The sequence below is a fragment of the Xiphophorus maculatus genome, chromosome 21 (assembly GCF_002775205.1).
Source record: "Xiphophorus maculatus strain JP 163 A chromosome 21, X_maculatus-5.0-male, whole genome shotgun sequence".
Lineage (NCBI taxonomy): Eukaryota > Metazoa > Chordata > Actinopteri > Cyprinodontiformes > Poeciliidae > Xiphophorus > Xiphophorus maculatus.
Window position 1 is genome coordinate 21473961 of NC_036463.1, and position 27498 is coordinate 21501458.

The 27498-nt window shown below is 39.7% G+C and overlaps 1 protein-coding gene across 2 annotated transcripts in view; it reads left to right on the forward strand.

Annotated features, from left to right (window-relative positions):
• Positions 1 to 27498, forward strand: part of kcnh2 (potassium voltage-gated channel subfamily H member 2) — a 203561-nt gene that overhangs the window by 71263 nt on the left and 104800 nt on the right. For both annotated transcript variants that reach the window (XM_023326467.1, XM_023326468.1), the window contains one exon: positions 27039 to 27194. In XM_023326467.1, the coding sequence (XP_023182235.1) occupies positions 27039 to 27194 (156 nt within the window). The remainder of the gene's footprint in view (positions 1 to 27038; positions 27195 to 27498) is intronic.

Here is a 27498-nt window from a genome sequence, read left to right on the forward strand (position 1 = left end):
GTTCCATCCCTGTAACGCTTAGCTAACAGAATGTAAAGGTTAGCTGACTTCTCCGCTCAAAAGAGAGCGGATGTGACAGATTTAAGGCTAAAAGACCCAATGACCACTGTAGAGACTCTTTGATCAACACATACTGGACAGGGAGCGATGAAGTGTTTGGGAGTTAGAATAGATCTCTGGACTTCAGCCCAGAGCTGTTCCGTCAGTTGAGGCAACATTTAAAAAACAAAACTAATACAGTGATACATGCCACAGATGTGTTTCGCCCTTCACAACGTGTCGGCCACACATTTTATGGGTAAAGTCTCCCACATACTCAAGCGTACTGTACTTGGTCTGAGAACCATGCCGACTCCTCGCTCACCGTTCTCAGACGGTTTAGATCACACAGTAAAGGTTGCCCATTGCCTACATTATGACAAATTCCTTCATTTCCCACAATTTTAATGCTTATTAGCAAGTTTGGTTAGCTAGTTTGGTGCTTATCCTGTATCTCTTTCAGTAGGTCAGTCACTCTACGCGTCCCTGTGCCCGGTTGAACCAACACTCAGTTTGGTATTGCATAGAAAACAGTTGGATATGACCTCTGTTTCCTGCTGAGCAGTTTTCTGCACCACACCAAGTACGGTCCTTTGAGTCCGGCGGATGTCCACTTTGAGTCTGCCTTGAGAACGCGTGGACCTCGGCGGAGTGACGTACGCAGAAGCCTCAACACTCCACACCTCCTTTGGATTTCACGAAGCCAATGTTTGAAAGCTGATGCCTCTCGGAGACAGGCTTGCTTTGCAGCTTTATGATGCAGCTGTTTTGTAAAGCCTCTCTTATGAAGCCTTGTCTGTTCTCCACTGTTAAATCATAGAGACCAGACAGAGGCTGCTCAATGCCGCTACAGTCCACTACTGTAGCGGCACTACTGATGCGGCTCGGAGCATACCGACAGCCACAAGAGGGGTCTGTGCCTGACGGACATGCAGCATTAGGAAACACTTGCCTTACCATCATTGTTTTTGTTGTCACATGTTTCCACAGCAGAGGCCTCCAGACTCTGGGTCTGTCTTAAGCCCTGCCAGTTCCACAAAGACATCCTTTTTTGTGCCAATGTGTCAAAACGTCTGTGTGACAAGGATTATTCAGTAATTTATAATAGCAAGCAGGTGATTACTCCAGAACAAGTTTAGACTCTGTATCTTGATTTGTTTTGGGGAAAAGCTTTTATTACTTTTACGAGGACACTAATTTGCATCAGGCCCATTTTGAACAGACTGTTGTTCTGCTGCTGACCGCTTCTCCTTTTAGTTAATTTCTCCCCTCAACAAACGATTTAAAGCCAATTCCCCAGAGACTCCTTTCATTATTATGCAAATGAGAGTAATTCACACTATCTTGCTTTGTTGTAAATACATTTCTTAGTAATTAGGGGTGCAATTATTGGCAAAGCAGCCTGAACCACAACGGAAAATAAAGAGAGGAAGAAAAGTTTCCAACACTGAGCTGAAAACAGTGGAATGGAAAATTTCTGAGAGCCTGAAGTGATAATAAAAATGAAAACAATTATGGCTGGCTGTCTTTGTAAAGTGCAGTAGATGTTTGAATATAATTAAAACATCTGCTAATGAATACATTAGGTGATGAACTTGTTTCCAGAGAAGAAGGCAATTTTGTTGTCAGTAGAAACCAAACTTTCTGGACTTACTTTTGAAGTTTAATTTTTGTAATCTGCTGATAAATATTTGAGCTAATTGTGATGCATCTTCCAAATCTACAAAATGGGGAAAAAAAGATATTGAATATACTGTATATTTGTCTAATTTTCCTGATGTAAGCAGTGAAATATTTATTCGAAGAGTTTATAGTCAGAGACAAAATGTACTATTTTAAAACAAGACAACATCTCTAAAAAATCTTTCGTTTCTTATATATATATTATTGCGGTTGGGATTAGCCTGGTTAGCATTGCTAACACAGTAGCTTCTCTGTGTGTGTGTTACCATGGAAATGTACGTTCTCACCTTAATGGAAACACGGAAAGTTAAAAAAAACTTTAAAAAAACTTGTGTTTCCATGAAAAGTTTTAACTGTATCGAAATTGGTTTATTTCACAAAACTGCAAAGTCTTTAAAACGTATTTTGCGTCACATTAGTCACATGATCAACAACCAGATGCTGCAAACCACAAAGAAGAAGACAACAGAAAGTAGATGGATAACGAGGGTGCAGCACGTATTCAATGACTTATCAAATGAACAAACTTATTCATGTGTGATTTTAATTGTGTTTCTTATTTAATGGAAACACTACAATTGCAAAAATGCAATTTTCATATATATAAATTGGTTGATATCAACCAAGTTTTGCACACTTTTGTAGAAGAGACACGGGTATTGTCTGTAAGGTCATTACATCAGAATCTTCCAGGTATAAAAAAATATTGAAACACAACCAATGAGCAAATGGACATGATAAATGGATAAAATGTCAACATACATGTGGTAACTGACATGTATCCTAGATTGCATTTGGCGTGCACTGAAACCTGAGTGTGGTTCAGACTCCTCAATAACCATGAAGGCTTTACCTAAAAGCCTTCATGGTATCTTTCATGGATGTGTAGAAGTACACTAAAGTTCCTGACATCAAAAGATATCAGCAGAGTTCTGGTAATTCAGAAACACAGAGTTTCCATCAGTCAAGGTTGATATGAAGCGTTGTGAGAACCTCAGGGGGCTGCAGGGGGTTTTGGTGAACTAAAGGTGAAATGGTCACAGCAGGTGAAAAAAAGCAATCAGCCTCTGGTGTCTGGCTCCCCTCTGCCCTCTGATATCAAACCTGAAATATTGCTTTCCGGTTGGTTGGTGGAAGCGAGGTATGTATCAGCGGGTTAAGTCAGTGTCCTGTCCTCAAACATTCGCTTGACGTCTGGCAGTAAAGCAAATGTTTGCATGGCATTTGTTTTCTTAAACAAACGTGGGGAATATTGGCACTGGGCTTTATCACGCAAACAAATATAGTGGCGGATCACTTGGTAGTATCCTGTATCCTACTCCATCGCCTGTCAGTGTTTTTGTTTACTCATTCGAATGATTTTCCTTGTAGCTCCCTGGTTCCAAACTATTTAAACTCCAGACCCGGGTGTGTGTGAGGGAGCCGGGCATCTCTGGCTCAACACACATGAAATAAACAGCTTGTCTAAGCTGAATGATTGTTTTTTGAAGTACAATTTCAGTTACTGAGATTTTATGATCCAAATATCTACTGTTGCTTAGTTGTCTTGTTTGTTTTGGATGTTTAAAAATAATTTCCATTTCTAGTGTAAAATGTTTTTTAGACATTAAAGGCTTCTTTTTTACCTTTGAGAAAATAATACAATAATATGCATTATTTTATTTGTTTAAAATGGTCTTAAAATGACAATATTATCGTTTAGCACAATCTTTTCTGGGTCAATTTATTGTCCAGCAAAATTTGTTATTGTCACAGGCCTACTGAAGCACACCAGGAAGTTCATCTCTATTTGGCTCTGAATATGTTTTTGGATTGGTCTAGTCAAAGTCTGTAACTAAATCTGATTGAGTGGCATGACAATTAACAAGCCACGCAAATGGGAAATGCTAAATATTTTTCACACGTCAGGATCAAATTATTATAAGTAGTAGGACTTTGAAACAATTGTCCAAACGTCTGAGTTTGTTTTGAAGAAAGAAGCACACAAACCTGCTGAGCTGGTCTCATTACATATTAATAACTATCAAAGTTTTTTTTTCTCATTAAAAATACTTTTTTCTTGTAATTTTATAACTTTTTATGAAAATATTACGTATCTATTCTGCCTATGTTATGACTTTATTCTACTAATAATTTGACTTTCCTCATAAATAAAAAATACTCTGTTGTACAAAGGCCCTACCTGTACATTTAAATACATGCATATTTTCACCTTACTTTTAAATTGAACTGGCATTTCCCCCCCTTTAGAAATAAGTCATTAGATTGCATGAATGAAATATTAGACAGAGAAATCAATGGTATTTCTAGTGTCTGATTTTCATATTGTCGTCCTCTCTGCTCTCCAGCAGACGTGTGTGAGCGGCTCCTGGTTTTCATCGCCAGGACAGCCACTCAGTCATCCATATTTTGACATTTGCACTGTGCCGTTGGGTATCGATGGGCAGGCCACAGTGGAGCTAAATGCTAATGTCCCACAGTAACCTTTGGACAGCCAGCTGGTAAATATAGAGAACCAACACACACAACAATCCTTCTACACCTGCTGCTTTCTTGCTTCTTATTTTGGTTTCAAACTTTCTTGTTGCTTCTCAGTTGGTCTAGTGCAAATATAACAGTGTGGTTTCTGTTATAGCATACTTTAACCTCAAGATTTGATCTACAAAGCTGTAATGCAACCTCTTTTCTTCCTGGCCTGTCCTCATCGTGATTCCTTCCTTGTTTATTGTTTCATTTTGGCCTTTCTTTCGGTCGTTGTATTGTTCTTCTGATCAAGATCATTTGATCAGTGACTCTGACATTCTTTGTTGCTTACCTAACTGACTCCATTAATCAGTGATAAAGTTCCTAAATAAGACTGAGTGTGAGTGTGTGAGAACATGTTAAACATGTTGGAGGGATGCAGTGGCTCAGTAATGGCAGCAGACAGGAAAGGTTAGCCCTGGATCCTGATGGTCCGGTCAGCCATGAAGTAAACACTCATTAACACACATTCCCAGGGATCAGACAAGACAGGCCTCACACACTTCTTGCACAGCAATAACTCATCGGCCATCAAATTATCGCCAACTTACCTCTAACACAATAACCAGGGTTTCCTTGAGAAAACATGCTAATCCTGGTGGTCATCCAGCAGCCTGCAGTGTTTTTGAGCTAAAAGCTGTTGAAAGTTGACAGGAAATTTGAAAAGATGACTAGGTAATTATGTTATTGGAAGACATTATTAACAACACCTAAACACCAACTATACATTTTCAAAGGCAGACATAAAAAAATGCAACTAGAATATCTTAAAAATTGCACTGAAGTTGTTTCATCCTAATTAAAGTCATACTGTCAGTCTTATAAGCTAGCTGGTTAACCAGCTAGGCCATTAGCTCAGTTTCCTAGCATGCAGTCAGGTGCTTCCCATACATGTCACTATTACTCTAGTGTTAAAACGCTGTGACTACTGATAATAAATCATACACAACTTGACTCTGGTCACTAACTAGGAGACCTGTAAAGGCATGGAGCTTAAGAGGATTTTGTTTAACTGTATCAGAGCAAAGGGGATTTCTACTCTACGCTTTGTAGATAATAAACCTGTTGAAAACCTTGGCTCATGCCTTCCAGTTCCTAATTATGCCGCACGTTTTGTTTGTCCATGACATAAAATCACAATAAAATAATTTTTGAATGTGATAAAAGATAAATATCAACAATATCAATACCAAGTCAGTGTCAGCATTGAATCAATACTGGAGAAGTAAGATCAATACTTAAGTTTCCGATTTCCTGTTAAAAATGCATTTTATTTTTGTTTTTGTTTCTTGATAGTGCTTTAAGTTCCTCTCAAAAGATATTTCCCAAAATTGTGTTGTTTCTCTACTGTTTTTGTTTGTTAAGGTATTCTGTTGTCCAAATTCACTCTAAGATTTTAGCAAAATAATTCAAATGGAAAAACCACAAAAACACTCAGCGATCAAAAGTTATCCGTATCGATATCGGCATTAGTATCAGCAATACTGTTGTTGTATTAACTTGGTATCATGTCAACACCAAAATATTCAGAACAACACACCTCTAGCAAGGGGTATGAATCATTTATTAAGACACTGTAATTACTGGTAATTATGGTCACTCATAGAGGATTCATTTTTAATCTGTTGTTCAAGTCAGACCAATTATTAAACCAATTTAACATCTCAACTTGATCACAACATCTATAGACTTTGATAAGAATTTTTTTTTCTATTCACGCCAGCAAACCCCAGTTCTCAGGTATGGAACCAGACTATAACATAGCTGTTGAAGCATTGTGAACAGCATGTCTTCATGGTCAGACACGTTTACTGGCTGATGAACATTATCGATCCACAGACAGAAGAGGGATTTAAGGTATGGCAGCAGTCAGCTGCTGCTCGGCGGTGCTTTGAATTTTGAAAAGCCCAGTATTGATCCACAACGACCTTTGTAGTTAAAAGTTGACACAGGATGATTTTGGCAAACACAAGCAAGACTTTTTGGGGTTTTACAGACCGCTTAAGGTTCTTAGAGTGATTGTTGAGGACTGATAGAGTTTAACAAAAACCTTGCAGTCCTTGAGATGCAAGTAAAAGTGTGGTTTGTTTGACCTTCTTGTCCAGGTAGATCCTTGAAATGATTGGGTATGTTGAGTCAGTCCCTGAGCTAAGAGTATATGAATTAAACATGGATGTCAGAAAGAGGCAATGGGGATTGAGGTGGAGGTAGAGAATGAGAGAAGCAAGATCAAAGAAAAGGAAGAGAAATCTGACAAGGAAGGCGTGGCAATCAGGACCAGATGTCTGAGTCGATCACTGTGACGAGATGCCTGATCCGTGACTCCAGGTCACCAAGCAGAATCCAAGGTAAATTGTTCCTAACAGGTTGGGTTGTGTTTCCACCCACATGCTCAGGTATGTGAGGTCATATAGCTACAGTCAAGCAGCCTAAAGTCAATGAGGCAAAGGAGTGTGTGATGGCTCTGGTCCACCCCTGTCAGCCAGTGTAATGGAGGGCTTTACACTTGGCTGCCCACTGACCGACAGCTGCCAGCCGACTTCCTTTGTCAAGAGGACACTGAGTCTGTGTTAGCGGCACACTTACTGTGGTGAGAGATGACACAGAGATGGCTCACATGACTACTGCTGATGCATGGCATGCATACACACATGTATCAGTCTCCCATGAGGTGGCAAGCGGAGGCTGAAAGGCGAGAGGAATATTAGAACCTGCCTTAGTCGTGACAATAAGGGTCATCTCTAGACTTAAAGAATAATCTCTGATTTCTGACTTTCAGTTTCCTTCTAAATGCATTTTTTTACACCAGTGAAGAGTTTTGTTCACATTTTTACAATTTCCAACACAAATCTTTGCACAAGGCCTTGAAGCTTTAGTATAAGGGCTGAAAAAGGTGACGGGGCATGTCGTCTGCAACTGAAAGTGCGTTTCCATTACAAATGTCCGCAAAACTTTGTTGATATTCCGCTAGTGTTGAAAAAAAAAACAAAAAAACAATAGAATTTCGTAATTGTGGTGTTTCCATTAAATAATACGAATAAGAATAAGAATCCTTCTACCACTTCCTTTTCCACCAGTGGTAACATCCGGCTGCTGATGATGTGATTTGTTTCCATTGCAGTTTTGAGGAATACATCAATTTCGATACGGATGAATAACCATCTCACTGTCATGGTGTGATCAATTCTCTGAACCCACATGTGCAGAACACACTCCGGAGGCAGATCAGGTAGGGAAATTTATTAGAAAAACAACGTGCAGATATGTACAGGTGAAGGTGAGAGGTCTCTCTCTTATTCTCTCTGGCAGGGGCTGGATCTCTGGGATCTAGTGAGAACAGAATAGGGTGAGTACAGGGGCGTGGGAGCCCTCAGTCCCTAACCCGGCTATGGTCTTACTTGAGGATTTACAGGGGAAAGCTCGGCTGGAGATCTGGGACTGGTGGGCCCGCCAGGCCGGGGCTCAGGGAAGGGAGGTGGGCTGGTAAGCGGAAGAACAGGAATCCAGGGTGGAAAAACCTTCCAGCCAGTAACTCGGGTCAGGCGGCCAAGGCGTCACGGAGGGGCAACCTGGGAAGAGGTTACACGAAATTAGTTACTTCAAGAAACAGGTTGGTCAGAGGATGGCTAGTAACAACAGATACCATAACTGGCTAACACTCTGGCACTGGAGTGTCGGCAGCTCCATCCAGATATACTCCTCCAAATGAGTCAGATATGTGTCAGGTGTGCAGCCGCGAAACCACGCCCCTCCAGGAACCTCCAGGAAGCCCCCTGGTGGAAAAAGTGGGAAAGAACCCCAGCCAGCCTTCCCCAGATCCCAACACTCACCCTAAAGCAAAAACTTTTCATCAACAAATATGAGTTGGTTTCAAAATTGACGTGTGTCCATTTAGCAAATTTAATTTGTAATTCCAATTTGTGCAATTATATGGTTAATTTAAATGCAGCTTGAAATTCTACAATTAATACATTTTTTCCAAATTGTGCGATTTGTGTGGGCTATGTGTGAGTGTAGACAACAAGAGATCTCAGGTTAAAGGTCACATCCTTTAACAGCTAGTAGAACTTTAAAATATCAAGTAGACAGGCCACCATAGAAGAAACCCCAAATCTAAACTGTGGTTGCACATGCAGTATATTGTATCCATTTTTCATAACATAATAGAGTCAAACTCTATTAGTTTCAGACAGGAAATGACAGGGAAGGAAATGGGTCTGAATACGATGATTTGATTGTTTCAGGCACAGCAGATGTAATATCATTTTGAAAATGTCCTAAGTAGGCAGAGACAGGAATTAAAAAAGACAGGGGCGAGCAAGGAGCGAGAGGACCGAGGCATGGGGGAGACGCGGGGAACGCTGGTAAACGGGCAGATGAGCGATCGTGACGGCTGGACTCTGGAGAGGGATTGCCTGAGCAGAATTAAAACCAGGACAAAAGGAGCAGTGGGTGCAGGCAGACTCCATCTCAGCTTCTTAATTGCTCAGATCAAACTGCTGCCTCGCCAAATATCCTGGGACGGTGTGAGCGTGATAGCCTGGATCAAAATCACTGACATCATAATAACGGTTTAATCGCTACGGGTCTGGACTCCATAAAGACGTCAACCTTTCACCTCTTAATGAGCCTCTGATTTTGTCAGAGAGCAGATCTCTTTTTCATAGTGATGTGAGGAAAATGATCTCCCACCGGCATCTTCATCATCATCATCATCATCATCATCATCGGTTTGTTTTGGGTAGATAGTTGCTCAGTCTAGCCTCAGGATAGAACTCTGTTTGAGAGAATTTCTAGGCTTGTAGCCTGGTTGAAAGGGTGAAAAGCCAATGATGCAGCTGTTCAACTACAAATTGATCATCAACATATAATTTGAAGTGTAAAGAAAACTAATTAGTGAGTCTTGCTTGTGAAAACCTTTAGAACAGCTGCAAATTAGCAACAGATGACATCTGGTCCTGAGGTGTGGAATCGTTTTTTTCATAATTTCTCTAAAACTCTTTCCTTTAACACAAAGTCTGAATCAGGTTCCCCTCTTGGATTATATAGTTGTGTATAGAAGTCAAAGCAGGCTAACCCTAACTCTAACCTTAGAACGTTCACCATCAGTGCAGACCCTTAAATCCTTTCTGAGAGGAAAAATATAAGGGAGAGATGTTTAATTTACACTTAAAAGCATTTCCTCTCCAACCACAGCATCTCCACATTGCTCCACCATTATTGTTTTATAAGCTATTTTATGGGGAGATTTTGTGGCTGCATTCATACCAGCTCTGTTGAGTTTGCTTTAATCGAACTCTAGTCCGTTTGTCTAGAAAGGCTGGTTTGTTTGGTGAAGTTAAAATATACAATCAAACTCAAAAAAGCAAACTCTGGTCCATCTACAAATGGATGGTTTGTAGATGGAACCAAACGCGGTTCAAATGCAATGTGGACGTAAGCTGACCAGACACCGCTCCAAAAGCAGGAAGTGAACTACTGCACAGGGCATTCTGGGTCAATACAACCCAAACAAACACGTTGGTCTGGCACTAGAGGGAGAAATGGCTCCTGGTCTTTTACCCAAGACAAAAGAGCAATCCTGCAATTGCTACTTCATTCCAAAAAGGAAGTTGCGCTCATGTCTTCTTCAGAGGTTTTTGGGTAATTTCCTTTAGTAGTCCTTAGAACGGTGCCCCCACAGACGAGGGAGGGAATGGGTTTTTCAATTAGCTTGGGTTTTTTGACATTGTGCAGTGTGAAAGAGAACCGCTCCAGCTAAAAATGGAAAATACTTTGTAATTTTGGTACAATTGAGTCTGAAATCTCAACTGTCCGTGGACAGAGTCCACGTGGCTCACATATTCTGTGATTTAAGGCACTGTGCTGAAGTCAATTCAACAGAACACCACACCACACCACACCATACCGCACCACACCGAACAGTACTGTTTTTGTAAACTCACAGCTTTGTGGGTTATCACTTCATCCATTTGTGACCAGAGGAAGTAGCGGTTCTGTTTCTCGGGTTTTTGCTATAAATGTTTTTATGAAAGAGGCTTTTCATTCACTCCTTTGTCAGGTTCTACTGTTTCCTGTCATGGTTCCGAACTCCTGATCATTTTGTGTTCCACGCCTGGGTCCAGCATTCCTTTTGTTCCCTTTTTTTCCATATTGTAGATCCTCTTTCAGAGGTAAAACCAGGCTACCAGTCCAGAACGCTTGGTGTTGGATAATTATGCAGTCGGTAAAATAACATTTACACACTAAAAAAATCTAGCTATTTCTATTTAGATTTGGCAAATGGCTTAAAGTTTTGATAAACAGATGGTATAAAGTTCTTTAAACATGACAGATAATTAGATGCATATTGTATTATTTCATAAAGTGGATTCCCTGGGCCGTTCCTGAAGCTGGGTGAAGGCAGCAGCCTCAGACTGTGTAAACCTGTCCTTCAAAGTTGGCTCGTATTTTTTTTTCTTTCTGTTTCTATAAATATTGTCTTTTTCTCCCAGGACATGGGATGACAGTATTGCTGCCAGGTGAGGATTAGACCTCAAACTGTTCTTGTGCCGCCATCACGTACATAGACATAGTGGTTCAGGTATCAAATACTAAACAGAGCCTGGAAGGATTCCCACCATCTCCCAAAAATGGCTCATTAATAATAAAATATGTTCTAAAAACCAATGAATTCAGTAACTCAAATGATTTTTTTTTCCGTGCATAAAAAAGCTGAACATAGCATTAATACTACAGGGGAAAACATTCAGTGTTTAGAGGACGAAAAACCTAGATGGAAAGAAAATAAACAGAACAATATTTCAGTCTGAGAACGAGATTCAGCTGAACCCAACTTGACTCAAACAAGCAAAATAATGCTTCTGAATAATAAATCATACATCAGTGGAAAACCCGATTATCATATTAGAGTAAACGGCTCTGCATGTGTGAGGAAAATTTATTTGTGGGTTGTTTTCATCAAAGGCATGTTAAGTTATTCTGCTGTCAATTTCTTAATGTTGTTTATAGAAGAGGATCGTTGACGTTTGAAGAACGTGTTAGTTATTTAACATTTCACGACTTTAAAGGAAGGGTGAGGGAGATATCTTGTATTTTCCAGGCACAAAGTGTGATTTTATACCACAATCCAGTAACTATGTTATTAGTGATTATAAAAATACCTTCAATGGCTTAAAAATTTGACTTGGTATCATCTGATGACTTGAAAATTCTCTTTAAGAAGCTCATACCCTTTCCAACAGTCTGCCTTTCTGCACATCATCATAATGCTCCTCCATGATGCTGTTTGCAGCTGTTCTTTAAAGCGTTGTAGTTCATTGATGATCTGTGCAGACCCACAGTTCCACCAGATGTTTGCTAATTACTGCTGCTGCCGCTAGTCTGAAGGAGCTTTGTGCGAGAGGCGTGGGGGAGGGCTGTGGGAACTTGGCTGAGGACTGAACTCCAAGGAGGTAGCTGACAGCCATCCTGGCAGGCATCCGTAGCTATCTGTCATAATAGTATCTATGGAGTTGCTATGACAGCAATAAACAAGCCCCATTCTCTGTTTCATCTCACAGCAGTGATTTTGTTCATGTATCTTTCTCTCGCACATTGTTTGAGTGTTTATGTTGGTCTTGTTGGTCCTGAATCCATGGCTCACCTGCGCTTTGCACTGCAGTTGCCTACCAAGATGGTGGTTCAGTGGATCACCTCTGGTTCAGCCTTGTGGGAACTACGTATTCTAGATGTTTCAGCAGATCTCAGTTTGAAACCATGACATCAAAGATTTGGTTTTGTTCTGAGGAACCACTTAGAGGTTCAGGAACACAGCAACATTTTCTTTTTTTTGTGATGAGCTGGAGTGAGGTGTGTTCATTTCCACCACGTGGCACAGAATTAGTTCATTAAAAAATCAAAACACACACACACACACGCACACACACGCACACACACACACACACACACACAGAGATGAGCAGAATGGAAGCATGAAGTCCTGCTAAAAAATCCATATTAGATTGCTGTGGTATTTGTGGAAATAGACTGGAGTACAGTGAGGTTGTGATGAAAACTGAGACCCCTCCCAGCAGACTTCCTCTCTTTCCGCTCCTCCTCGACCCCAGTTTCTCCCTCACTGACTGCAGCATTAAGCCTCCCGCCTGCCACTCTGCAGTCGGCGCTTCTTTCATTTCACCCCAGCACACACATTGTCATTCAGAAGCTAATTCACCTCCACTCCCATTCGCGCTCTCACGCCCACACTTATTAACACATGCTGAGTTGTCTTGCTGGCTGAATATGAAGTGATGCCAACGGGGCTCAGTGCACCATAAAGCCCTTTCCTTGTCATGTCCCACCCGAGAACCAATAAATGGCAGCAGAATGCACTTAGCCAATCAGGAGCAGCAGGTAGATCCCTACTGAGTTACCCTCTGCTGCTCTGTAGATGTCCGTATAGCCAATAACAGTGCAGCATTTATCTTCCTGATTGACGGATGCCCCAACATTGGAGAAAAGAAAACAGAGGGGGTCTCAAGTATTTGAGTGTTGGCCTGAAGCCCCTACATTACCACTATAATCAATCTCCTAATTCATGTTTCTCTCTTGTCATCATGATATTTTTACACTCTTCTTAACAGTTTTGGGTAGAAAAAGCCAGTTTGAGTTTCTTTCAGTTTCTCTCCACCCTACCATTAATTCCTACCTGACTAGCCATTAGCCTTAAGCTATCTAAATTCTCTTTCTCTGCAAACTCCCTTTTGTGAAACCACTCTGTCATTTGCAGGTAAAATATTGACTACTGCTAACTGCTCCACAGTCCCTCTTCAACGAATATTTAATTTCCCTTAGAATATTTTCTAACTCAATTTGAATGATCTGTCCCTTTTAATTACAGTATATGATGCAACATGTTCACATGTTCATGTGTGATTAATTTTCTTACTGGTTATTGTTACAGACATAACATAGAAGGTATTAAAAATAACATTGTTCTTTTCTCTCTCTCTTGAAACAAATTAGCACAAAGTTATAATTTCTACTGGCTTTACAGAAAAGCTGTATTTATGTTGTCTTTGAGATTGTTTGCTTAAAATGATTAGAGCTGTGATGTATTTTTGTGTTTCACCAAAACATGTTTCAAAAAGCTAATAATCAGTACTGGAATATACTGTATATGAGAATGTAAGAATATGTTCCATTTAACCATCTAACTTTCTATATTTTTAGATGAGACAGCTCATGAGTTCAGATAATCAGAAACACGAGAAAGGAAGGAGCAAAGACACAGGCTGTGCTCTGAGGGGACGTTACGGATGTGCTGGCTCTGTGTGTGTGACGGGGGGGGGGGTGTTGCTGTGCGTCAAACACACACACAGACAATGTTTGTCTGCAGAAGTTAACAGCTGCAACAGACAATCCTCCGGCTCTGTTTTACGCTCTGGTTTCTCTCACAGAGCTTATAAACTGATGACTGGTGACTGTGAGCGATGAAGTGTCTCACACGGCGCTGAATGCTCCGCTTGTAGGTCAGCAGTTCCCCGACCACGAGCTCCACTGAGCGGTTTCTGTCCAAAACACGTTTTAATTTCCTGATTTTTGCCTCACTGTCCCAGTTGACATATTTTCAAACTGCATTAACAAGTTCAAACAAGTGCAATTAATATGTGATGAGTGGAGGGGCAGGAGGACTTCTTTAAACTTTAATAATTTCGAAATCATACAATGTGACTTGGGTTTTATTATTTGTTTCATAGTTGCAGTGTAGCTTTGATGAAAATCACAGACCTCTTCATTCTTTGGAAGCGGGAGAACCTAAATAGTTGCCTATGCATCAAATACTTATTCTTCCCACTGTATTACAGCCAAGTTGCTCTTTTTTTTCTTCATTTGTCATGAAACATGCTTAGAAATATTTTCAGTGTTTTGTAGATCTCAGTGATAAAGTAGGGCTTTATGTTTTCTCAGTTTTATGTAACCAGGAAAAGCTTCTTCAGATTCAGGAGTGTCAAGAACACGAGACAGCATAAGACGCAGCACGTTACAACAAAGTACACAGATATATAAATCCTTATAATTAATACTGACATGTTTTAGCCTCAAAGTAAAGAATGTTGTGTAGAATATACACACAGACACGGCTGTTTACATTTGGTCATTCATGTGCTTCTAGCTAACAGCTAACACCAGAAGCGGATTGCCTTCTCATTCCAAAGGTTGAAAAATAACACAAAATGTTTCGACTATATACAAATAAAACAACTGTGAATTTTTTTGAAGCGAGAGAGAAATAGTTTATAACCCCTAGTGTTGGGTACACTTTGGCTAACCTGCTATTACGCTAATAGCGGAGCTAATTTTTGGTTTCACCCTTAGCAGGTCTGTTTACTTTGAAAATGTTTAGCTTACCCTAAGTTTAATTTTCCAGTTAAATTCTACAGCATTAATTTACTTGGCTTGTAAACGTTCAGTAAATAAATTTCAACATCTGTGTTGGATGTTAAGAATTCTTCAAGTAGCTGAACGTTTACATTAACGCTCTCATTTTGCAGCGGGTGAAGACTACATGTTCTTTCTGTCTTCCCCCCCCCCACCCATATCTTTATTTCATATACATTACATACCTGAATAAAATAAAATATGGACAATAGAGAATAAGATATAAACATAAATACAATATAATTATTACGTTGAAATTAAATTGCTTGTGGGTGGTAGTCTTTCAAGGGCAGATATAAATTAAATTGAAGTTAGAGCTTTAGCATTAGCTTCTGCTAAATACCATGTTGGCGTAGCGCTTTAGTATTAGCAACCAATGTTTGTGAGTATTGCTAGAGGGTTAGCTGGTAGTTAAGGTTCGCTATCTTTGATGATCCTTGCCTGTCATGATCGATGGAAGAGATGGCTTCAGCTGCTGCCAGGTGGAAAAACAATACCTTGTTGCCACGGTTAGTCATCATAACAAGTGTACAAACGTGAAAAATGAAGAGCAAACATCCGTCCAGCCGCACAGCATCCAAAAACAACAGAGAAAATATGATGAAAACTCTGCAAAAAAGAATAAATAAGATCTAAAGGATCAAATCTACTCCAGTACGCTGTTCTGGGAATGATGGAGCACTTGGTGTTTATCTATCAGTTTGTGGTTGTGACATAAAATTAGTTTTAGAAAATGGTTGTGAATACTTTAGCAAAGGCGGTGTATCACATATTCTTCCGAGCTGAGGGAGACTTTCTCTCCTGCAGCTTTCTGTGCAGAGACTCACAGAGTGTTCAGCTCCTACATAAACACATTTGGAGACGGAGAGCAGCAGGAGAGATGGAGAGAGCAATACAGCAGCGGAGAAGTGCACACCAAGGAATAACAACAAAGAAAATTCAGACATACATCTCCAGATGAAAAGGGCTGTTTACACAGATCCTGCATATGAGTCGGTTTGAAATATCCCCCTTTCGCGGTGCGTATTTAACCAGACAAGCACGACTGTAAAGTCGCCGGTTTTCTTGGATCGCACCCAAATAACCCTGGTCACGTTTTCCAGCTGCTCAGTCAGAGCTCTGATCTTGATCCAGAAGCAGGAAAAACATGAAGATCCACAGAATTTCCCTTTCAAATGCTCTCCACTCATCTATGCAAAGCATTAGAAGTGACCTCCGAGTGCCCTGTTTCCACCACCTGTGTCCCGCCGGTGTTCTGGCTCCTATGCACACTTCAGCACAGCTCCTCGCTTAATTATCAGTGGTTCTGGAGATGAGGATCAAAATGGGTTCAAATCCCCCCCCCCCCCCAAATACTGTAATTATTCCTAAAATGTACAAATATGACAAATCATGTTTTGGAAATGTAAACATGTTAAGGTGCAGGCTCTCAATTAATTAAAAAAATATATATAATTAATTTTTTTTCAAAATACAACACAAAGTCAAAGTCTCTGTTATACAGAGTGGTTTAATCATAGGTTGTGCATCTGAAAGTTTTACATCTAATGCTTAAACTGCGTCAGTTCAATTTTTGAGAAGTTGTTGTGACATTCAGAGATCCCTGCTGGGGTTAATCCTCAGAGAAACTTGATATACATTCCTGTCCCAGTAACCTGTATATTCCTATCTGTGTGTCTGAATGGCGGGAACAGGAATTTCCGACGGACCAGGAGAAGAGAGAATGGGAATCATCATTGTGTTGAATAAGTGCAGTCCTGGACAGGAAATGAGACTTTAGTCTTTATCTCTCTTGTTCATTCTTCCTACATCTCTCTCACCTGTCGGCATGAGGAAGATCCTGTATAGAAGGTTAAAGTCTTTATTGAACTTCTATATGGAGGACAGAAACTGACATTAGTTGCGGAACGGCACAACCGTCAACTCTTAAAGAGTGTAACTCTGGAAGCAGAGCACGGGGTCAGGTGTTCAACGGGGTTGCTGTAATTGCACCATGTTTCAAGTTGAGCTGGTTTCCTTTTGCTGTATAAAATCAATTTTCAGCAGTATCTACCTTTACAGACTCTTAAATGATACGCTAGGTTTATGGGAAATACTTCTTTGGCACTTCCCTTTATTCTTTACCACAACTGGTAAAGAATAAAGAACAACCCAGGCCTGTCCATTGAGCAGGGTATATTAACACAAGAAAAAGTTGCAATATTAGTTGATTGCAGCTTTACAAAAAATTGGTCATTGGAATGGTCTGAAAGCATTAAATATAGCGAAACATTTACAAACTTGTCAGCAGTGGCTTTTTACAGAAAATGATTTGAAGCATCAGACACAGAAGGTATAACAGCCGCAGAAACATAAACATACTTAGATGCAATGGTGGGCACTGCTAGCTAAAAGTTAGCTGCAATAAAACGTTGGTTGGTTAAGCTAATGCGCTTAACCAGCATGGCATTTAAGAAAAGCTAATGCTAACGTTCTAAAACACTAAATTCAACCATGTTGATACACCTGCAACATGTTATAGCATAGTACATCACTCTCAACAGGGTCAAATTTGTTATTACAAACCTACCTGTATGCTTGTGCTTCTGGAAATGTCACTTTGTTTCAGTTTTATAGTTGATGAATATTGCGTTGTTGAAAATAGCTTTGTTGCTAATTTTACCTAATCGACTACAAAAGGGTTTTGTTCTGAAAGCATTCAGGATATGAGGAAATTTAAAACTGCTGAGTTTTTAAACTGTTATTACTTGTGGAAAACGTCTTCAACCTCTTCAAAATAAGAGCATGAATATAAACGGCTACTTGGAGAATTTTTTAAAGTCCATAATCAAAACTTTAACACGCCGAAGTTTATTGATGAAACTGAAAGTTTGAAACACAGCCAAGCAAATTAGCGTTTTATAATTTATTTGAAAAATAAATTTAGGCTATATATTTGCTAAATGTTTTCAAAGTTAGCGATGAAACAGCTAAACAAAAGATTCGCTCTGCTATTAGCGCTTTAGCAGAATAGCTGAAGTTTAGCCACAACTGCTTACATGAGTGTTTGTCCTTCAGCCTCGTCTCTGATGTGTTCATTGGGCTTCAGTGTCCCAATGAACACCTCGCCAGGTGAATCTGGGAGCAGGCGAGTATCTCATTTACTGTAGCTAGAGTCTAGCTTCTACTTCATCAACATACAATGATGGATAGAGGGAGAGTTAATGAAATGTGTCCTACATGGTGGTCCTAAATGGAAGCAAGCTTCTCTTTCTTCCAAGAAAGACAAGAGCGCTCTTTTGTCATTAATGTGCCAGTTTTTATTGATTTCTTCATAAAGTGAACATTAAAGAACATGAGCTTGGATATAGCGTGCTTTGCCCAGAGAACCAATACCAGTTGGGTGAGAAAGTCAGTTATTGCTTTTATCTTCTTTTCAGTTTATCAGATTGCAGTTGAAATATTTAAAACCCGTCACACATCTGTGCTTACTCATTCATTTCCAGCCATACACACTAGAAGGTAGATGGATTGAAGAAAAATGTAGGAGGCTTGGCAGCAGTAAGTAATATCCTCACCTCCCTCAAGTGTAGAATCCTCAGTCTGGGCTCTTCATTTTTTAATAGCACTATCATTTATTTAGTAGAGTGCCTTGCAAAGAAGAGATCTCATGCTACAGCTTTAACATATTTTTGTAAATTCTTTTACAAATAAGAATCTGAAGAATGTGGGATGAATGAATACATCCTTGTACGTGAAAACTTTACGTTTTTGTGCAGCCACCCTTTGCTAAAAGGAAAGTGGTCATTCTTTGCCCCCTTTTTGTATCTGCAGTGCACATTTAGAGATTACTTTACAGTTGTTTGGTGTGAACATAGCACTGATATAGTTAAAGCAATTCACATAAATCAAGGATTCAGTTGTTCAGTGACTAGTACTGAGATGTATTTAATTTTTGTTAGCTGAAACTAATGCAAGTCAAACACTAGACTAGAATATGGAATAAACTTAGGTGAATTTAGTTGAAGTCTTTAAGCCAATATACAACTTGTACATAAAATTATCTTAAGAAAGGCACAAAAAAAATGACTTGGGCCATTATATTAGTAAGGTAACGACATCTAAAATATTGGAAAGAAATTGCAGCTTGGGTAGCTAAAATACAAAGCCGCAATGCTAACTGACATTGCAAAGCAACCAATCTCGGGACACCATTAGTTTTCCTTCACACTGATTGGCTGTGCCAAATAATCTGTGGGTGTGACGATGATGACAGTGGTAGCAGTTGTCTATGTCAGTTATTGTGTCACTTTACGTCTTGCATGCTGGTGGAGGTCAAAGGGTCTAGTGATGCTGGTGCACGTCAGACTGACCCAAGACAGCTGTGGCTACAACTTAGCGTACCACCATCAGTGTGTGAACGTAAGCGTGAATGACAGAATTTTTCAGGTTCATTGGGGTCCTCCAGATTCGTTAAAACACTGTACAAGTACAGACCTTTTACCATTTAACTCAAAGAGTGAAGATAGGGGAGATCGTGGATGTTAGCTTCTGTGATAGTGCCAAGACAATGTCCACTGTGTGTATTAATGCATATTTAAGCATATTTGGTGTTTGAACTAATAAAATAAGCAGTTATATTCGTTCTTGTAGGGATCTCAAGAACTTGCAGATTTTAGCTGTTCACAAGTTGTTTCTTAACCCCCGCGTGGTCTACTGTAACAGTAATGGGCAGTGTTCCTTTAGTTTCCTGCCTGGCTTTCAACCAATAGACTATCTGTAAACAATAACCATATGTGACAGTAGAGCGTTGCAACAGGTAAAGAGAAGGTCTAGCATGGAGCGGGACGGATCCCTACAGATACAGGTCTGTTTGCTGATCTGTCACAGAAATTCTCAATCAAATACTTTGAAGTTTGTGTCCTTAACAAGAGAAAAAAATGGAAACATTTTAAAGATATGAATAGTTTATGGGGCACTGTCCAACTAAAGATGTACTCTATTGATTTTGTTTAAGGCCTCAAAGCCAGAAGGAACGGAACATTTCACATCTCTTCCCTGTCTCTCCAGCCAGGACAGGGGCCCTCTGTGAGGGACGGCTCGTTTATTGGATTCTCTAACCGTCTGCCACTTTGTCAACATGCCAGCCACCTCCATCCTTGCCCCTTGGCCACAATCAATCATGTGATCAACTATATCACCATCATTTCTCGCCAAAAGAGGGCAGCATTAGTCACCGTGTGTAAAATATGGGGACAGGAATACACACTTGTGACTGGAGCAGGTATCAGGACAAGCCGTTACTGTACAGCTAACTCTTTGACAGAGAGAGCTCTCCATCAGGTGATTTATCCCCGTTACAGGTGAGGCGAGGTGGTGAATCTGGATTAGTTCACCCCTTTCATCCCCCCCTACTGCTTCCCATTGTGAAACCGTGGAGGAAAATGGGAGGGGGTCAACAGGAAGGCAACCACACACTGGTGTGTGTCATCAGTGTTGATGGAGTGATGTTGGATCACTTATCAGTGAACAGCTGGTGGCCGTGGCCAAAGAGGGAGGGAGGGAGGGAGGGGAAGGGGCCGCAGCATCAAGCTGCTTGACATTAACACACACACACACGTAGAGGCATATCACACACCAATTTGGTTTTCCATTCTGTCATCCCGGTCGCTGCCCGGTCCGCTGAGAACATCACACCTGTATGAGGCTCCGTACGGTGGTGTAGTATAGCCTGATTAATTTCATGTCTACCTATTTGTAAAGCTGATACTCACAACAAGCGTGTGTGTGTGTGGGGGGGGGGGTGTTTGTGTGTGTGTTTTGCTCCTTGTGCTCACCACCATTGATGACCTCCAAAGGAGAAGTAGTTTTTCTCTGCCATCTAGTGGTTTGCTTTGAGTTTACCATATCCTGATGAGAATCACTAAGTGTTAATAGTATCATTAAGTGATTACAGCATGAGTTCTCTTTAGCAATCTATTGTAGTGTAATTCAAATCCAATCTCTTTCTTCAACCGAATATTTAATTGATCTTTTCACAATTTCACAAGTTGGTGAGAGGAAATGGTAGTTATGCTGCTGGCAGCAGTTCAGAGGATCCGATAAGATTCCTCTCCTCCTTAGCCAATGTCTGACGCTCCACTGTGTGACTGAAAGCTGATGTAACATAAAGACACTTGCTCTGTTTCCCACTCTGACACCACACAGCACACCCAAACACACAGGGTTGTTGCAGCTGGAAACATGATCCGTCATTTGTGCAGGTGAAGTTTTGTGGCGCAGATTATGTCAGGTTATCCTGTTTGTTCTGCTGCCAGCAGGTCTGATGTAAAAGAAATTTGGATTTTTTGTATTTTCTTTCATCCTGCTAAAGTGTGACAAGGGAAGGGAGAGGTGACCCGCTTTCCTTAGAGGAACTACACACAAACACAGCTCGTGTCTTACCAAATTACAACTCTGAAACATTTTAAAATGTGGGTTCATTTAAAGATTTGCTCCGCCCCAACTTCCCCTGAGCTTTCTGATGTCATATTTACATCTTGATGCAGTAATAAATACTCTGGAAGCACTTTTGCAGAGGGAACTGGTACATATGGATTGGTTCTAAAACTGACAGTGACTCCCATCTAGAGTCATACTAACATATTAATTTGGGTCCAAATAGTAAAACTGGGCCGATATTAACAACTGACGGGTACTTCAGGAGGGCGGGGGGGTAGTTACGGGGTATTTGTTTGGTCACATGACATTGATGCAGCACAAGATTATGAGGTGTTTAATTGAAGCACAGAAACAATGGTGTGGTTGCTTCTACATGTTAGAGAAAGATATAATGTATATGCACTATTTTGATCAACATTGGCCACTGACCAATGTTGATCAAAAATATTGGTTGATACATTGATAAATATAGTATTGGTGATATCTGGTATCACCAGTACTGATAACAGTTATCATTATTGGCCCAATTTTTTTATATCTGTGTGTCCTTCATATTTTACAATGTAGTATACACCATGTGTGCCCATATGTCACTGTTATGTAATCCATTCAAGTGCTACTTAAATGTAGCATTTGAGTAGTAATATCCCTATAATAATAATAATAATAATAATAATAATAATAATAATAATAATAATAATAATAATAATAGTAATAATAATAATAATTGTTTCCATATTACCTCCCCCCATGCCTAACACTGAAGGAGATTAAGTCTCTGAAGTATTCTTAATGAATTCTTGAGCAAGACTTAGTAGAGAGCTGACCATGGTCTGTCCACTTGACAGCAATACCCCACCAGGCACGCGGTTTGCCCAACGGCCCTGACACACACACTGACACACACTCTGATCCCCCAGCAGGCACGTCTGGGACTCAGGCCTCCATTAACAAGTCATTTATAGCCCCAGCACCTGGAGCGGGTCCGGTCTGTGTGGCCATGTTGGAGTTCTGCTCTGGAATTCAAAAGGAATTACCGTATATGTTTAACCTGTTACTGACTTTATTAAATTATTAGCAGTTTATTTTGGTAAACCATTGTTCAAAAAGTAACAAGGAAGTAAAACTTGCACAAAATCAACAGTTACAAGCTGTTGAAATGTTGACATCTTTTCCAAGACAACTTGGAAAAGACAGTCTGAGGTGCGAGTCCAGTCTGTCACTGCTGTAGGTTTCTAAACCTTTGCTTTTTGTTAATATTTCTGAACAGTTATCTTCTGGTGATTTAGCAATTAATTTAATTGTTTTGTTTCTATTTTTGATCAAAATTTTTTTCAAATATAGAAAAGTTTGATGTATAAATAGACATTTATAAAAGGGAGTTGAACAGATTAATTGAAGAGATTAAAACCTGCTAGTGTTGAATTTCTGAATGACTAAAAAAGAAAAAGAAAAGCTCCTTCTGTCTTTGTAATAACCGAGATAACTCTTGTTTATGTCAGTCTGCATATTGCACACTTTATTATATAATGCACTAAATGTGTAGAGGCGGCGGTTATCCACTAGATGGAGTAACTGCACGGCTTGACAAGGAGGTCACAAAGTGGCAGAACGGGAGAAAACATCCAGTGTTCTTTAGTTATTATTTATGTCAAGCAGAAAATAATTTTATGCAAGAGATAGTCAAACTCTGATTTATGAACACACTTGTTTAAAAATTTAATTTAGGAGTCCATATTTTCTTTTTCATTTCCACAAAGTTTCTCCTTCCTCAGGTTGATTTGGTTTAAAACAAACTATTTTAAACCAAAAAAATAAGTCAACTGCAGTCGACTTACTGAGAGCATGGAACTACTGGTTACCTTTCATACAATGAAACTCAGGAAAAACTTCCAAAAAACAAAGACAGCCATGAACTTAACCAGAGTGGTTCAGATAAAAGCACAATCACGTCTTCTAATGGTCTAGTTAAAGTCCAGACACGAATCCCATTGAGAATTTTGGTAAAATGTGAAAATGATAAATCCTCTTCAGCTAATCTGCCTGAGCTGAGCTCATTTGAAAAGACAAATGGATAAAATAAATATTGATCTATTGAATGTATTCTACAAAGATTCATAATTCCTAGTTGTGACATTAATGAATTTATTCAAACGGCTCAGAAATTGATTTTTTTCTTTTTTGGTCAAATTATATTTTGAATAATTCTTTGAAAAAGCCAGGCAGCTAAGCTAAACTCATTCTGCACAAACCTATTATTGTTTAAATGTAAATGCTGAAATATGTTTTAAATAAATGTTCATTTTGTTTACACTGGCTTTTCTTTTTCTCAGTCATGTAATTTAAACAGAATCTCTAAAACGTTTGAATAGAAAAATCAGTTTCTGATTTGAAAATCATTTCTGAGTCAAATCGTGAGCCTAAAAATCAGAATCAAATTGAATCTTTGGACAATGAAAGATTCACATCTCTGGTCTCTGCAGGCAGAAACCTGGTTCAGCCATTTCATCAATTATTGACTCAGGGCTGAATAAAAAATGTATGCTCCACATTTTAGATTTCTATTGGTAAAAAAAAAATCAATAGGAAGCAATGTATAATTTTATTTGTGATAAAAAGTAGTTCAAGAGAAAGGCTGACAGAGCTCTGTAAACGTTTGACATTCGTTGCTGCACATGGAATAAATCCTCACCGTTCTCTCACCTTTTCCCAGATTCTGAACTTTCAGCTCCTCTATAAAAACTTCTGGGTTTATTTCCATAATAGCATTTTGTTGTTGTTGCTCTGTGTGTTCTCTGCGCTTTGTGTGTGCTGCTATAATCTCCTCCAGCTTTGTAAATCGGTAACGCCGAATCAGATTATCAACTAGAACATGCAGAATTGGAATACCTCCCTGCAGGGCTTTTAAACGAAATGGCTTTCTAGTCCTCCGCCCCTCGGTGGAGCCCAGTCACTCCAGATGCACTTGGAGGAAATCTTTCACGCCGCGGAGCGCTGGCATGACGGTCAGCAACAAATAGGTCAGAAAATATGTGGGCTTAATCGCAGCTTTTCACCACTCCACAAAATCCAGGACAAACACACACACACACACCCAAGCACATGCCCACACACAGCAGATAAATCTGTGTACAAGCGCATGCATTTGATGCATTGATGAATGCAACTTGGCATGAATATATTTATTTGGAGAATTGCCCACACACACACACATGCCCACACACACACACACAAGCAGAACAGAACTGACAGGATGCTCCAGATTTAGAACTTATCCTATTCCTTCTAAATCTACTCAAATCCTTGTTTCTTGACCTTTGACCTGGCATTGTAGTGTTGCGGTGTGCACATGTTACGTGTGCTTCTGTACAAACCACATCTGTTGTTCTCAAAAGTCTCGCCCCGCCGTCTTTGTCCAATTCGAGTGAATGTTTGTGGATCCCTGGTTTTGGTAGTCGGAGGACTGGTACAGCTGGTGTGTGTGGTGGGAAACTGTGTTCTGATTGGGGCAATATAGCAGAAAAAAAAAGTAAAAGATATACAAAATCCTGAAACAATTAAACTGATACAAAGTTTATGAGTGTCGGATCTTACTGCATTGTCTGTCCAACACGTTTAATCTTTTTATTCAATATTTATGAATCTTACAAACCTTCTCTAAGAAATGATTTTAATTCAATTTTATACTGCTAACACTTGGCCACATTAGCTAATAGTCACAAGTTCTCACCTGCTTGCTTTGCCATTCAAGTCCTGAAAAGTGAGTTTCAGTTACATCAGCTGTAATGTAATCAGTGAGAGAATCACCAGTTATTGTTTTACTGCTGACAATAGTGACAATGCTCCTGCAGAAGGAGAAAAGGACATCAAAACAAAGGGAGCGTAAATTACAAGTTAGTTTGTTATAGAGTTTTATTTAATACTGAACTGTCTTTAAAGATGCGTTTGTTTTACTGCTCCAACGTTTAAAAATCACCTTTTCTACATCTAAACAGATCCATTTAATATATTGTAATATCATTGACAAGCTCACTTACTTCACAAACTTTATCCCTTAATTTAACACAATTAGAAGATTAGTTACTCACATGCATATGTTTCTAAGGCTTTATTTTCTGTTAATTACGATTTTCCATGAACAAATAATGAAAACATGACAATTTCAGACATGTTTCAGACATGACAATTACAGTAAAATGGGTCAGTGTATCTTAGTCTCACACTTTTTTCTTAGTTTTTTAAAGCGTTCTAGATGGATGAAGGAGGAAGTAGGGAGGGTTTACTCATTTCCAGCCATTTCTGCATTGTTGTATAACTGCCAGCTCACTGGTCATATTTGTGTGTAATCAAAGTTTTGCAATAATAATCAACGCTGAACAGTTACAAGGAATCATGACAAATATAAACAGTACAGATTAAAAACAGATGAAACACCAGAAGACAGTAAAACCGAAGTCGAGTTTGAAACTTATAGGACAAAGTTAACAGCCACAGAACTGGCCCGGCCGATGTGCTGATGTCTTCTGAAGAAACAAACATCAGCCTGTGTGGATGATCCTCAGTCAGGTGTCTGCAGCTCTCAGCCTGACTCAGCATCACATCCAGTGATTAAAACAAGTCTGCAAATACATTTTCACAGCTGCAAAATCCGGGCATGAATGAACATGATCCAGGATGATGAATGGGCTTCAGCTTTGTCTGATGCCCACACGTTTATTAAAACATGGATGCATGCGGACAGACATGCACAACTGCTGCTGATGGAGGCCAGATGGTTTAATCCTCTAGTTTTCCCAGCATTTCATATTTTTCCCCCCACTGTGTCGGGATTAGAGCTCCTGTCCAATCGGATTTCGTCCCACTCTGCGGTGATGATGCGAGATGCGTGGCAGGCAGGACGGCGGGCGAAGCAGGGTTGCCGTAGATACGCTGCGTGTTGGCCGGTACGGCACACGGGACTGGCTTGAAGCGTTGCCATAACTACTGTGGTGGCGTTTGTCTGTCCAGGTAAGAGGCTGGACGGGTACAGGAGGATGGGATGAGATAAGAGAAACAAGGATGAGGATTACAGTGAGAAACAAGTTCTGTTTTTTTTTCTGATGGAGTTCTTGGGACTGTAGAGAACTGGACCAGAACACAACAAAGACTTTTCTCTTCACAAACTCAGTATGCATCCAGGAGAAATTTGAGAGAATTAGTTGGAGACGGTTGTTCCATTTGAAATCTTCCCACGATTGACTTTGCTTGGTTGTGACTTTTTCAGTTTTATATCATGGATTGGCATGTTTATGTGCATTGTGATGATTTTATGGTTTTTATCTTAAAGATAAGAAAATAATAGAACCATTGTTTGACTTTCAATTAAGCTGTTTTGTGTGGTGTGTTGATCTCAGCTACTTATTCCCACCCTCAGTCTAATTTCATGCTTATTATAAGTTAATAAGCCAGCTAACTTATACTAACTTTATAAATATATATATATATATATATATATATATATATATATATATATATATATATATATATTTTTTTTTTTTTTTTTTTTTTTTTTTTTTTTTTTTCACATATTTGTTAAAACTTTCACCAAACTGTGAGCAGTACATGCCAGGGGGTGATTGACAACACTAAGACCCTTAGCTGTGATTGGTTGATTTTAGTTGCCACTGGAAGGAGGCAGAAGAGGTTGATCTTTTCACAGATTATCTGTCATAGTGACATTTTTTTTTAAATATATGTAAATAATATATATATATATATATATATATATATATTTTAAATTGTGAGCAGAAAATTTGTGTCTCTCCAAGTCTAATTTGTTGGTATTTAAGATGCATGGATTACCTAAAAGTTGTTTTTCTTGATCAATCAACCCCATAGTCAATTTGACCATGAGGTTGGTCAAATCGAGTTGACCAATCAAATGGGTCTGCGTGTTGGCGCTGTCTCTGCAGGCCAGTGCTTCCTGTGCATGGTGGACGTGGTGCCGGTGAAGAACGAGGATGGTGTGGTGATCATGTTCATCCTGAACTTCGAGGTCATGACTGAAGAAGCATTGAAGGACCATAAACGGGAGCTGAACCACCGCCTGCCCACCTGGCTTGTTACAGGTCAGTGTTCTCCTGCATGCTCTCATTGTGTTCTTTTAGACCAGGAACAAAAAGCAGGGACCTCATACAGTTTCAGTCTTTTTCTATAAGGTTCCCGTTCACTCGTTTCTTTTCACACTGTGCCCTTTTGCCGTTCTTATAGCTGCTGCTATAGGATGTTTTTCAGGCGCAGCGCTGCCAACACTTCCACTATTAGACTTCTGGATTGGTCAGACAAGTTGACCCTTCACTTTCCTTACTTACATTTGGACTCTATCCTCAGCATATAGCCGTGTTTTCCTTGGCTCTGACAGATGACTATAAG